This window comes from Malaclemys terrapin, chromosome 8, assembly GCF_027887155.1.
Source record: "Malaclemys terrapin pileata isolate rMalTer1 chromosome 8, rMalTer1.hap1, whole genome shotgun sequence".
NCBI classification, from domain to species: domain Eukaryota; kingdom Metazoa; phylum Chordata; order Testudines; family Emydidae; genus Malaclemys; species Malaclemys terrapin.
In genome coordinates, this window is record NC_071512.1 from 104,908,254 (window position 1) to 104,921,795 (window position 13,542).

A 13,542-nucleotide genomic window follows, 5' to 3' on the forward strand; every position below is an offset into this window, starting at 1 on the left:
GCGGACGGCGTGTCTTACAAGGGGTTCCTTGCTCCTGGGACGTCCACCGCCCCCCTTCTGGGTCTTACGCCTTGCAATGAGGCACTTTCCCTAGGCAATGAAGAATCAATGTTCTCCATCCCCCTCCCCGGGAGAAAAGCTCCAGGCTGCCCCTAGCGGCAAAACTCCAGAAGGCAGCTTTACAAATATAAGGGGTTGCTCCTGGTTTCAGCACCACAGCAGTGGACAGCGCCTCTCTGGCATCTCAGCGGAGGCAGAGGCGTCTTGGGGAGGTGTGGGGGGGAGTTTGCAGCCCGAGGTACCAGGCGCAGGGGGAGATGCTGTAGGCAGAGCGTTATCCGCGGCAGAGGCAGCCAGATCCAGAGGGTCTGCGCCCCCTCCCCGGCTGCAGCATGGCTCGGCAGAGCCCTGGTCCTGCCTCTGGAAGAGCCCGGCGCTGATGCAGAGAGGACCCAGGGGGGCAGGCGAACCATAGGAAGAAGTGTGGCATCCTTAGGGGGGAGCAGGAGCGAGAAGGGAGGGTGGGCAGCCCATCCCGGCTCCCCCTCGCCCAGGGCACGCTGCTGAAGGACGGGCGGCAGCAGCAGCAACGAAATCTGGGCGGGGCGCTAAGAGTGGCTTAGCCCAGGCAAAGTTTTCCAGGCGTGGGGGGGCCGCAGCTAGGAAGGAGAGAGCCCCACGCGTGGGAAGGGTCTGCCGTGGGTGTGCTGCTGGTGGATCGCTGGTCCCCGGGGCTTCCCCGCAACTGATTCTGCTCCTGCCAGGCACTTCGGTTCAGTTGTTTGAACCAGAGGACAGGGGGGAGCTTGTTGCCTCTTGCCAGCCCTGAGTTCCCACTCAAGCCCAGGTAAGTGGTTCTCTTTGGCTTCCAAGGCAATGGAGAATTGCTGGAGAGTTTCACAGCACTTTGTGTGTGTGTGTGTGGGGGGGGACTCCTGCTTTGTTAACACTCAGCTTGGAAGATTTTGACTGTAAAGAACTTAATTGATTCCCCCCCCTCCCCGACCCTTTTAAACACGTTTCTTTCACACCACTGAAGAATCCCACCTTCAGAAATGGGTCTGTGGATTGCTTCAGTCTATCTAGACAGGTTGGACGTCAGTGATTGACTGAGTGATATTTTCCCCCCACTCCAGCTGAGTTTGCTTAGATTTTGTGTGAACGTTTTTGGATCCAAAAATGATACCCTGAAAACGCTGGATACATTCGTCCCTGCTTTAGCTCCATTCACTTCACTGGAGTTATGTTTAAGATGGATTTGGTTCCTTGCTTTGACATTTGTTTTGGTTTTTGTTGGTTTTTAATCAATCCCCTGGAGAATGTATTTGACCATTCCTAGGTTGGAAGATTCCTCGCCTGTATATTCTGCTTTGCAGTTAGTTATTCTTTGCATTTATACATTTACCGCTTAATCAATATGTATTGGAGAATAAACCCAGAAATGTATCAGACAACTGTCACCTCAACACACACGCAACGACAACCACAACAATGACAATAAAAAGCAGAGAGGTCTGCCTAGATCCCTTAATACTTCCCTTCCCACAATAAAGTCTTACATTTCAGAAGAGTGGTCAGTTTAAAATGAATGACCTTACCTGGTGCCAGGGCAGTGCAGAAACAGCAAGGTGAAGGGAGCGCCTACAAAAGCTGTAGGGTGTCTACAAATAGGTCGCTTATTAAGGTCTGGCACATTGGTGATTTCTATTGTTCTCAATGGGCTTTGGACCAGACTCTCTGTGCATGTAGGTACTGCCTATAATATAAGGGAGAACAGCCTTAGAGAACAAACTAAGGATGCTCCCATACTATGTATTGATTGATTTATTTTCCTACTGTTCCAGGCTGCCTGGGTTACTCTCTAGAGGGGTGGCGTATTTATAAGGTTAAGTGGTGACTTGATCACAGTTGATAAGTACCTATGGGAACAAATATTTGCTCATGAGTTCTTCAATCTAGCAGAGAAAGGTCTATGCTGACCCAATGGCTGGAAGCTGAAGCTAGACAAATTCAGACTGGAAATAAGATATACATTTTTGACAGTGAGGGTAATTAACCAGTGGAATGATTTACCAAGACTCGTGATGGATTCTCTATTGCAGACAGTTTTTAAAAAAATGGATGTTTTTCCAACAGATCCACTCTGGGAATTATTTTGGGGCAGTTCTGTTATACAGGGGGTCAGACCAGATGGTCCCTTCTGGCCTTGAAATCTTGAATCAGGTCATTCCTTTTTCTAATGCCAGGCAACGCTTTCTGAAGCCCACTCACTTATTTCCCAATCATTTTTGATTTTGTGCCATCATTTTAATAGAGCTTGAGCAGGGGAGGTGGCTGAGCAAAGTAAACAGTGTACATGCACATGATCAACTGTACAAAGCCCCCTGCTGTTTGTCACAGTTCAGGGCAACTGCACCTGTATTTCCTCCTCTATGGCCCAGCAAGGACACCCACTTTTATGCTTCTGGCTCCTAGCTTTCACCTTGCTTGGGTGGAGACGTGCATCTCTCCCCCCCCCCCGGGGATTTTCTAGGCCACACAGTTCCCTGCCTGCACAGTGAGTTCCCCAGCAAATCAGACTGCTTCAGCCAATTTGCTTTTCTTTTCTCCTTGGAGGCTATAACCAGTTTAATCTCCTACAGTTAGAAGCTACCACACAGCTTTTCTAAGCAAGCACATTTATTCTTAAGGCAAAAGCATGACTGAGAAAACATATTAAAATAATGAATAATAATAAACCCTACACACATGCTAACAAGTTTACCAGAGATCACCCCAACTCCAACAAGGGTTCTGGTAGGAGTCAGTCCTTCACATTCCACCCTGGGTTTTTTTCTGTGGTTATAAGTTCAGAACTAGATGCCCATGAATCTGTGTCACTTGTTTATACAGTTTGAGTCTTTAATCCTGGGACCTGGGGAACAGGTAACTTGCAGACAGTGGGTTTCTTCTCAGGGCAGAGGTGGGCCTGGAGTTGGGAATTTGCATTTGTCTCCTCCCAAGTACAGTAGAAACCCATTTATCGCACCCTCCATTATCCATATTAAATGAACAACTGGCTCACACAGATCCAGAAGTGAGTGATCTCTACTGTGGCCGCGTGATTGCACTGCAGCCTTGCACATTCCCATTCTCCAGGTTATCTGAATTTTTGATGATCCGATCTGGCCCTGGTCCCAAGGAGACCAGATAAATGGGGTTGTTCTGTATTTCTTAGGAAACCCACTAAACCAGGGGTGGGCAAACTTTTTGGCCCAAGGGCCACATCTGGGTATGGAAATCCTGTGGTGGGCCATGAATGCTCACAAAATTGGGGGTTGGTGTGTGGTAGGGGTGAGGTCTCTGGCTGGGGGTGCAAGCTTTGGGGTGGGGCCAGAAATGAGAAGTTCAGGGTGAGGGAGAGGGCTCTAGACTGGGGCAGAGGGTTGGTGTGTGTGGGGGGAGATAGGTGAGGACTGTCTGAAGGTGCAGACTCTGGGGTGGGGCTGGGAATGAGGGGTTGGGGGTGCAGGAGGGTGCTCCAGACTGGGACGGAGGGGTTTGGAGGGCAGGGGGGATGAGGGCTGAGGCAGGCAGTTGGGGTGCAGGAGAGGGTCAGGGGCACAGGCTTCGGGCAGCGCTTACCTCAAGCAGCTCCTGGAAGCAGCAGCATGTCCCCCTTCTGGGTATGGGGAACATGCCTATGCGGAGGCGTGGCCCTGTCCAAAGGCGCCACCCCACAGCTCCCATTGGCCACAGCTTCCGGCCAATGGGAGCTGTGGGGGCAGCACTTGGGGCAGGGGCAGTGTGCGGAGCCCCCTGGCTGCCCCTATGTGTAGGAGTCAGAGAGGGGACATGCTGGCTGCATCTGGGAGCTACATGCTTCCTGGCTGGAGCTCGAGGGCCAGATTAAAACGTCTGGAGGGCCGGATACAGCCCCCCGGGCTGTAGTTTGCCCATCCCTGCACTAAACTAAAAGTTTATCTGTGGCTGGCTCATTGTTTAAAAGAGTCCTCGGAAGCTATTACACTTCCCAGGGTTTTACATTAGTCATGTCTCCACTCTAGAGATGCTACATACGATCCCACAATAATACCTTTGCATTTTGAATACAATAAACTCCTAAGACACACAAACTGAATTCAGTCAGGTTTGTCCAGGAGATTGCAGGAACTTGCCATATTTGTCACATTGTGCTGCCGAACTCCACTTACAGATTCACCGACAGCACCTCCCTCCCTATGTGTCACCTTGCAGTTCTGTGCTGGTATCATCTTGCCAGGAGACTTCATTCCCATTGCTATGGGCTAGATTCCCCAGTTAGTGTAAACTGGCCATAGGTCCACTGATGTAAATGGAGCTACCCTGAGGACCTGGCACTTCATGTGCAGCCTGGAGTTAGAAACCTACAAATCCAACCAGGCAACAGAGGGGGAAAGTTCTGCCTCGTATTTAGAGCAGGGTACTGGGAGTCAGGACTCCTGGGTTCATTATTCAGGGTCTGCCACTCACCTGCTGTGTGACTTTGGTCGCCTGTTCTGGAAGTAACGGAGCCCGCGGTGCATTGCGGGATGCATGTCTAAAACAAGAGAGCTCCTCCTATGGTGATTACTTATGGGGAGCAGCGGAGGCTCTTCCGGGACAGGAACAGTTTGCCTGCTGGGGCTGGTGCCTGTTGATGGCAGCACATGTGCTTGCTGGGCACATGACTTTATTTGCAAACTCCACCTCTGTTGTCCATGGGGCACAGGACTAGATGAGCATGTGCACGCCCTGTGCTGGCCCGAGAGCTACGAGCATACCCCTGGGCGATGACCGGGCTGATGCAGCTGTCGCTGAAGGCAATGGAAAGCTCCCATTCCTTTCAGCAGGAGCTGGCTCAGGTCCAAGGGCAGGTTGTCCTCCTCCTCCTGCAACATGTGCAACGCCCCTCCATGAGCCTTTGCTTCCCTTGCCTGTCAGCTCAAGGAAGAGCAGGACTTGAGCCAGCTGTCCAATGGGCCTCATCTCTGTCCCTCTCGGGGACACTGTGAGGGGCCTTTTGGATCTGCAGCTCCCTGAGCAGCTGGGTGGTCCCCTTCCTCTGACTGCGCCAAACCATGCTGGGGACAGGCTGTTCTGGGGCCGGGCTGGCTTATACTGCCACCTGCTGCTTTCTCCTCCCCGCCCTGCCCTTGTAGCTGTGCAAACCTGCCTGAGGATTTGGGCCCAGGCCCTCCAAGGGATCTAGGCTCCTAATGTCCACCGATTTCTGTGAAAGTTCGGATCCTAAATCCTCCCGAGGATCCGGGCCTGGGGCCTGATCCTGCACAGCATGAACGGGAAATTGTAGCTGATGATTGGCCTGCCATGCTGAGAAAAGGAGACACATCAGCCTGTCTTTCCCAACCAGCCCGAGGTTTTGCTGTGTACTACAACTGCCCTCCTGGAGCCATCCCGCAGCAGAGATGGTCTAGCCAATGTAATGAGGGGTGGCCATTAACGTGAGACATTGAGATCCTGGGTAAAAGCTGAGAGCCCGGGGGGGGGAAACTGTATTTCAGAGGCAGGGCCTCAGGCTCTTGGAAGCACAGCAAGTGTGGCTGTTCATCCGTCCCAAATTATTCTACCGAGGATGAATTAACATTCCCAGAGACTGCTAAGCATGTCTTCAGGGTGACAGAACACTGTGCAGTGTGAACCAGGAATCGTTGGGAAGGAGTAAACCTAACACAGCGCGGCTGTTCCGTGATTCAGTCTTTCAGGGGACAGTTGCTCCTTGCAAAGGCCTTTGTGCTGGTGATGTAATGGCCAGGACAAAGGTGGCTGGCACAGTAATGTCCGCTGGGCGGGGGTCAAAGGCAGGTGTCAAGCCGAGTCAGGAGATGGGTACCAAGGTCAAGCCAGGCTGGGGCTGAAGGCAGGAGTCAGGAACAAGATGGGGGCGAATGGTGAGTCTTGTAGCAGTAGCAAGCTCGAATCTGTGTTGCTTAGACAGTTCCAGGGGCTGACTTCCTGGTCTAAAGAGTTTGTGTGGACTACTCAGGTGGCTGCAGGATTCTATCGCTTGGTCCTCTTTGGGCGGTACTTCCTGCATTGCCATCCCTCCAGTAACTGCTGGATGCTGGTCTGCCTGGCTCTCCCTGGCAACGTGGAGGCATCAGCTGCTCAGGACCCCCCAACCCTGGTTTCTTGACCTGTCGATCTTTACAGGTGCAGCCTTGTTGTGTCCCTATTGGGGAGAGTGCCAATAAAGTAGCCAAACAGGGGCATCTGTAGCCTCCCTGCCCCCAAGGGCGTGATTGAAAATCCAGTGACTTCAATGGGATTTGGATCAGGCCCAAAGGGGGGGAGGGAACTCTGTGCCATCTCTAAATAACCTGGCACTCTAGGGGCCACTGCTGGGGTGATCCAGTGTCTGTGATTCCCTGTCTATGGTACACAGAAAGGGTTGGCTAGTTCAGTAGAGTCTGGAATAGGGTTGGGTGAATAATGGATATTTTTTTGGTTCATTGGCAATTCTGAAAAAAAAATCCTGTTTCGAGTCAAACCCAACCTCAAATAGTTCCAGACTTTTGGCAAATAGAACAATCAAAGCAGATTTCATTTCAGGTGGGATTAAGTGCCTGGGTTGACTTTGACTTTGAGCATTTTTAACATTTTTAATTAACAAAAATTAAAGGAAATTTCCAAATGAAAAGTCATTTTGAATAGAAAAGTCAAAATGTTTTGTTTAAAAAAAATGTCGTTTTTTTTTCTTCAGATTTCTTTTGTGGGGCTTTTAAAAATTATTTTTGTTTTTTTTTCCTGACCCAAACAATTTGGTGACATTGACACACATTTGTGAAATGTTTTGGTATTGCTGAATCTGTGTTTTTCTCTGAAAAAAAGTTTTGGATGGAAAACTTCACCCAGCTCTAGTCTGGACTAGTCTGCTGCTTGGACGGGTGGCAAATTCCGTTTGTATGTGGACTGAAGCCACCAATTTACTTCACATAGCACCTGATGTTCAGTCGATAGCAATCTGGGATGAATCTGAGCTAGTAATCCAGAGGTGAAAACATCTATACCCCACCCCCTGTCCATTTAATTTCCCTCACCCATCCGATCCTGGAAAGCTCCTCAGAATTGGAAAGAGACAGGCTTTGATTTCAAGACTTGTTAGTTGTCTAAATAAAACAGCTTGAAAGTATCTGAAATGCCAGCTACTCCCAAGCAGTGCAGAATGCCCCAGTAGAAACATCAGTCGACCCACTTAAATGGATTGCAGAGAAAATAGGACCAGCCATTGAATCCCCTTTCGAGATGGAACGCCCACTGACATTCTTGTAAGTTTCACATGTCGCGGCTACTGAACAGGGCCAGTCGTTCTTTCTCCACCAAGAGTTTCTGTGGCTGGGGCATCTTTGCAGGCCACTGGGGTAGATAATCATTGGCAAAAAGACCTCTGCACCAAACATGGAATCAGTCCTGCAAGGTGCCTCACCGCCAGCTGATGTCCCGCTGAGAGACGGGGACTCTTGCTGCAGGATCAATGATTGGGGGGGTGGGGGAGCAACAAAGCAAGCGATGAATTTTCATTTCTAGTATAGGACACAAAAGAGGAGCTTGTCCTTGCAGTGGGGGAGGTCCAGGTTGGATATTAGGAAACACTATTTCACTAGGAGGGTGGTGAAGCACTGGAATGCGTTACCTAGGGAGGTGGTGGAGTCTCTTTCCTTGGAGGTTTTTAAGGCCTGGCTTGACAAAGCCCTGGCTGGGATGATTTAGTTGCGAATTGGTCCTGCTTTGAGCAGGGGTTGGACTAGATGACCTCTTGAGGTCCCTTCCAACCCTGATATTCTATGATTCTATGATTCTGCTAGAGGCTCTGGAATACTTCGCAGCCTGGAAACCATATTAAAAACATTCAGCTGGCTTTGCAGATGTATAGTAATGCAACAAATGTTTGGGTGACACAGTAGTCAGATTTGTGGGTGTTTTTGTTTCTTCACTAATTTTTTGGCCAGACACTGATATATTATGATGGAGATTCTTGGGTCTTGCAGTGGAAGCCTGCTCCATGCTATATCTGTTATTGTGTTCCCCAGTCACAGCTCTAGTCCAGAAGGTGCTTCTCCAGGAATTAATTCAGGCCAGGTTTCTCATCCCAAAGGGATCCCCGAAGAGCATGTAAATTCCAAGGTGTCGCCGGGTTTTCCACTTCACTAAGCAGCTAAAACTCTCTCCCCCCCTCCTCCAGAGCGGCTCTGTCCGAGATCAGATTTACGACCATGAAGATGATTTGGAATGAGAGAAGGGAGAAGAACTTCAGAAGTGAAGGAGGTGAGATGGAGAGACCATGATACTGTTGAGTTTGCACTCAGCCTCTGAGAGGAAGCACTGGCCCACAGTGGCGGACTCAGCTTCCTGGGTTCATCAGTAATCTCTCTGGAATCCGGGAAGATCACTGATGAACCCAGGAAGCTGAACAACACATACGACCTCTTCAGACGCTCCGGAACCTGCATGGGCATAATAAAGCAAAAACTTCCCCCACCAAACCCTCAACCAGGCGTCCAGCAGAGCCTCCCCTGGCCTAGTATACCCAGGTGCACCTGGCTGAGGGGCCAGAGATAGGCGCCTCCTTCAGCTCAGGATCCTCAGCCACAGGCCCTCTAGTGGAGTCACGCACCTGAGCCAGGTCAGCTGCCTACGTAGCTCATGCCCTAGTCACTAAGTGTCTTTCTCTTCTCCGGCTCATGCTCAATACCTCACTGACACCCCCCTACATTTCCCCGTGCCCCCAGTTGTCTTTTGTGCGTGTGCTGTACTACCCCAACTCACCCCACCCCCCACCTATTGGTGGCCTGCATCTGGCCCTCTTGTTGTGGGGGGCAGGCAAGTAACAGATCTTAGCTGTGCTCAGAGCATGCCGACAGGATCGTGCTCCACTGGTGAGATAGACATTTCCCTGCCTCGTTTGAGAATCCCAGGGCCTCTGGAGCATCAGCATGAGAGAGGGCACTGAGCAGCTCGTTAGCTGTGGTGTGGTGTGAGGGCATAGCTGGCTCTGAAAATGCTGTGCAGTGGAAACATAGATGCCCTGTGGATGAGATGGCGGCTGAGCGGCAGTGTTGAAAATGTCAGTGGTACCCAAATGGTGGACTTAGGCACCTCAAAGCCTTTAAGGATCTGGGCCTACCTTCTCAAAGGTAGCCACTGGTTTTGGGTGTCTTTATTCTTAGGTGCTTAACTTGACCCTTTGGGTCAGATTTTCAAATTTTCTGAGCACCTGCAGCAACCATCCAACTGGAGTTCTAGGTGCTCAGCACCTCAGTAAATCAGGTTCTAGGTGACTCAAGCTGGGCATCTCCAAACTGCAAATGTTGGCTTCAATTCACTGACTTCGATGAGTTTTGAATCAGAATGCTTATTTTGTGAGCTGTTCCCGTGATCGCAGCAGAGCTACTCTTGGAGTTAAGTGCTACTCAGTGTGAGTGGGGTTGGCTGCAGGATTTGGCTTTTGATTGCTGCTTGCCCTTCATTGGTGGGCTGTTCCTTTCATGCCAATTTATTAGTGGTCAAATTTGCGGATGATGAGACAGGAAGACAGAGCCAGTCTAGAATAATCTAGAGTGTTTGAGCAGCCCAGGCTGCTCCATCATATATCTAGTGTATGTCTGCCATGTATATGGAGGGGATAGCCATGTAGTAAGTTGGAAAGGCACTTGATAAACCATGTGACTGATAAATAATCTAATGAGATGCCAGTGTGATTGTTGATGTCACATCATAATTTGATATGACATGGCATACTATGTACTACTACTACTGATGTATCATGAAATAATGTAAAAATATTAACTGTAATACCGAATTGGGGCGGGGGGGGGAGGGAGGAAAGACATGAAAATGAAATTTAAAAATTGTTCCAAAAGGACAAGTGGCAGGTTTTATTATAAACTTGTGTAGCAGTAGAGCTTAAAGAACCCGTGCTCAGTACTGTACAAATAGAAACAAAACGAGCATTCCCTCTCCTGAAAAGCTCATGGTATCAGTCAATAGGGTGACCAAGAGCAAATGTGAAAAATTGGGACGGGGGTGTGTGTGTGTGGGGGGGTAATAGGAGCCTATATAAGAAAAAGACCCCAAAATCAGGATTGTCCCTATAAAATTGGGACATCTGGTCACCCTATCAGTCAAAGACAAAAAACAACAGGTGGATACATCAACCAGGGGAACAGAAGGTCACAGTGAGAAGGCATTGAGAAGATCCAGGTTAGGATGATGAGCAGAGGTCATAGCAAACCTGCTGCCCAGCCATTGTCAAGCTTTTTGTAAGCATCCCAGCAGGCGACAGTTTCAAGGAGGGATTTGAAGAAGAACAATGAGGTGTCTGTAGAGTAAGAAATGCAAGTTCTGTGGCCCTGGGAAAGGGGCCTGTAAAAGAGTTGGCCACCCCCAGGCGCCCTCTTATGGGTGGGGCATCTCTGCCCTGTCCTGCTCTTTCTCCTCCCTCTTCCAGGCTCTTTTAACCAGACACCGCATGCTTTCTCATCCAATAGGCACCCCTGTTGGGACTGGGTTTATTAATGTAAGAACGGCAATACTGGGTCACACCCATGGTCCATCTAGCCCAGCATCCTGTCTTCCAACAGTGGCTGGTGCCAGGTGCTTCAGAGGGAATGACTAGAACAGGACAATTATTGAGTGGTCCATCCCCTGTTGTCTACTCCCAGCTTCTGGCAGTTAGAGGCTTAGGACACCCAGAGCATGGTGTTGCATCCCTGACCATCTTGGCTAATAGCCTTTATGGACCTGTCCTCCAAGAGCTGATCTAGTTCTTTTTGGAACTCAGACTTTTGGCCTTCACAGCATCCCCTGGCAATGAGTTCCACAGGTTGACTGTGTGTTGTGTGAGGAAGTACTTCCTTATGTTTGTTTTAAACCTGCTGCTTATTAATTTCATTAGGTGACCCCTGGTTCTTGTGTTATGGGAAGGGGTAAATAACACTTCTCTATTCACTTTTTCCACACCAGTCATGATTTTATAGACCTCTGTCATATGCCCCCTTAGTCATTTCTATTCCAAGCTGAAAAGTCCCAGTCTTTTTAATTTCTCCTCCTATGGAAGCTGTTCCATCCCCCCTATTCAGACAAATTAACTATAAAGCAAGACTCCAAGTCTCAAGAGTCTGTCCCGTGGCCTGGCTCTGATCTCAGAGCCTGAGTGAATGAGAGGGTTCCTCCACATGGTCCATTTAGCAGTTCTTAGGAGGTAACCTGCTCTGGGGTTCGGCTGGCAGTTGCCCTGCTCAGAGCTGACTTCCCCTTCAAGAAAAGCTTCAGCCCTCTTATAAGGAACCCCAGCTGTGTGCGGTTCCCTCCCCACGCCTGGTGTCTCTGGTTGGCTCATTTAGCAAGCTTGCTCCAGGCTTCAAGTCTCCCGCAGGCAGCTCCCTCTCATGCCTTTTGCTCTCTCCCAAGGCCCCTGGGTAATCCCTCCACATAATGAGCAAGCAGTTAACTCTTTCTTCCTTTCCTCCTCCTACAGGAAATTCAAGGCAGCACAAGCCCAGAGATCATCTCGCCAATGCCATGTGTGCTCAGTAAGGTGCGAGGTCCCCTGGGAGACTCATATCAACATGTTCAGTGAAAAGAGCAGCACCTCTTTGTCCAAGAAACCTAGCCAGAAAAAGACCAGGCCCCAGGGGCTCCCATCCCCTGCTCTCTGCTGCGCCTGCGGACTTTGCATCATGCTCGCCGGGATCAACATCACCCTGGTGGGAGCGTTCGCTTTTGGGACCTTCCTCCCCGTGAACAACCCCCCCATCATTATCGGACCCATCCTGCTGGTGGTTGCTTTCACTTTCTTCGGGGCCTGCTGCATCTGTAGCCGGAGACCACCCGCCCATCGGGCGAGGAAATCCAAGCCAGGTTCCAACATCGGGCTCATCAAACCCGGTAACACGGCCTTTGAGATAGAAACCAGCGAGCACACGGTGCAGGACACCACCGCCGTGCAGCTGAGCCCAACCAACTCGCCTGTGTCCTCCAGAAAGTCCACACCCGTCCATGAGAACTCCAAGACCTGCAAACTCTTCACAATGGATGGTAACGGGCCGGCAGCAAAATACACAGCAGGAGGGGAATCAATTCAGCTGAACTTGCCTAGAGACCTTATGACATCCTAAGTCAAGTCAGAGTGGTTATTAGCAGCGAGGTGGGCACTGCAGTTGGGCACGCCATGATCAGATGGATACAGCCGTTAGGAAGCAGCAAGCCTACAAAATCCTTTTGTGTGGCCAACCGATACGTTGACATCTTAAAAACCAGTTAAGAAAGGAAAGGGATGACATAGTAATTGGAAACAGTGGTGGGAAATTCCCGCTTTTTTTCTGGAATGGGCGCATTTATTTAATGTGATTAAAAATAACGCTGTAATGAGGAATCGATATGGCCTAGCTACTGGGAAATTAGAGATCTTCTTTTGGAATGAATTCATTTCTTTAGTGCAACTTAAAAAAAAAAGTAATGTCGTGATTAGAATTCAGTGCCACAGAGTGCCGGCAAATTACAGGTCTCTCTTTTTGGAAGGGATGCAGTTTTTAATGTAATAAAAATGACCAATGCAGTAATTAGATATTGATACCACCCAGTTGCTGGGAAATTACAGATCTTTGAGACTCGGCTTTGGGAGGGTTGAGGAAGAATAAATTTATTTTAACGCAATTAAAAATGCAACACAAAAATGTAACTTCCACTTTTTCTCCTGTCTCAACCTTTCCTTTCTTTTTTGACTTCCACTCTAACTCTAGCAGCCAGCAGATCTCAAGTGCAGCAGAATAGCGTCAGCCATTTTTCCTCCTGCATAATTCAGATTCGGGTCTCAGTCCTGCTGTCTAACACGCCACATCGCTTGGAAGGTCAGCTGTGCCTGAGTAGGTAGGGGTTGCAGGTGATTGGTTAAGCCAGGCCTTGCAATAGGTGGAGAGTATCAGAAGAGGCAGCCCATAGACCTAATGGAAAAGGAAATGGAGTCATGTGGAAAGAGGTTCCACTGAGCAATAGAAATGGAGCGAGATAAGATGATGCACCTGAACCCCCTTTGGGGGGGAACTTTGGGCCTGGCTTGGACATGGCTACTTAGAGTCAGCGTTTATTCGGGAATGAAAATAACCGTAATGTTGTTATTGTTACAGCTGGTGGGGAATTTTTCAGTGAATCGGTTTCAGTGACAAATTCTTAAGGATGGTTTCTCAGGTCCAGGATGGAATTTCTGGGGAGGGAGAGACCAGGATAGCCCTCACCTGGGATGTGGGGGAACCAAGTGCAAGTCCCTGATTTGGAGCAGGGACTCAAAACTGCGTTTCTGACATCCCAGGCAGGTGTCCTCATCACCAGGTTACTGCTTATTCCATGGGCTCTGTCTGGCTTGTGGTTTCTCCAGGCCTCTACTTGCCAGAAGTCAGGCCAACTGATCTAGAAGATGACCAAAGGGATCTGTGTCTCCTCCCTTTAAGTGACTGTAAATCCCACTGACTTTGATCTGAGCTGCATGTGTACAGTAAGAGGAGAATAAGTTCCCTAAATAAGGGCACC

At 49.5% G+C, this 13,542-nt stretch overlaps 1 protein-coding gene across 1 annotated transcript; it reads left to right on the plus strand.

The window, feature by feature from the left end:
- Positions 1–551: 551 nt before the first annotated feature.
- Positions 552–12,673, plus strand: TMEM275 (transmembrane protein 275). The gene is made up of 2 exons (XM_054038379.1): positions 552–847; positions 11,495–12,673. Exon 2 carries the CDS (start codon positions 11,586–11,588, stop codon positions 12,132–12,134), a length of 549 nt encoding a protein of 182 aa, XP_053894354.1. The 5' UTR covers positions 552–847; positions 11,495–11,585; the 3' UTR covers positions 12,135–12,673.
- Positions 12,674–13,542: the final 869 nt, after the last annotated feature.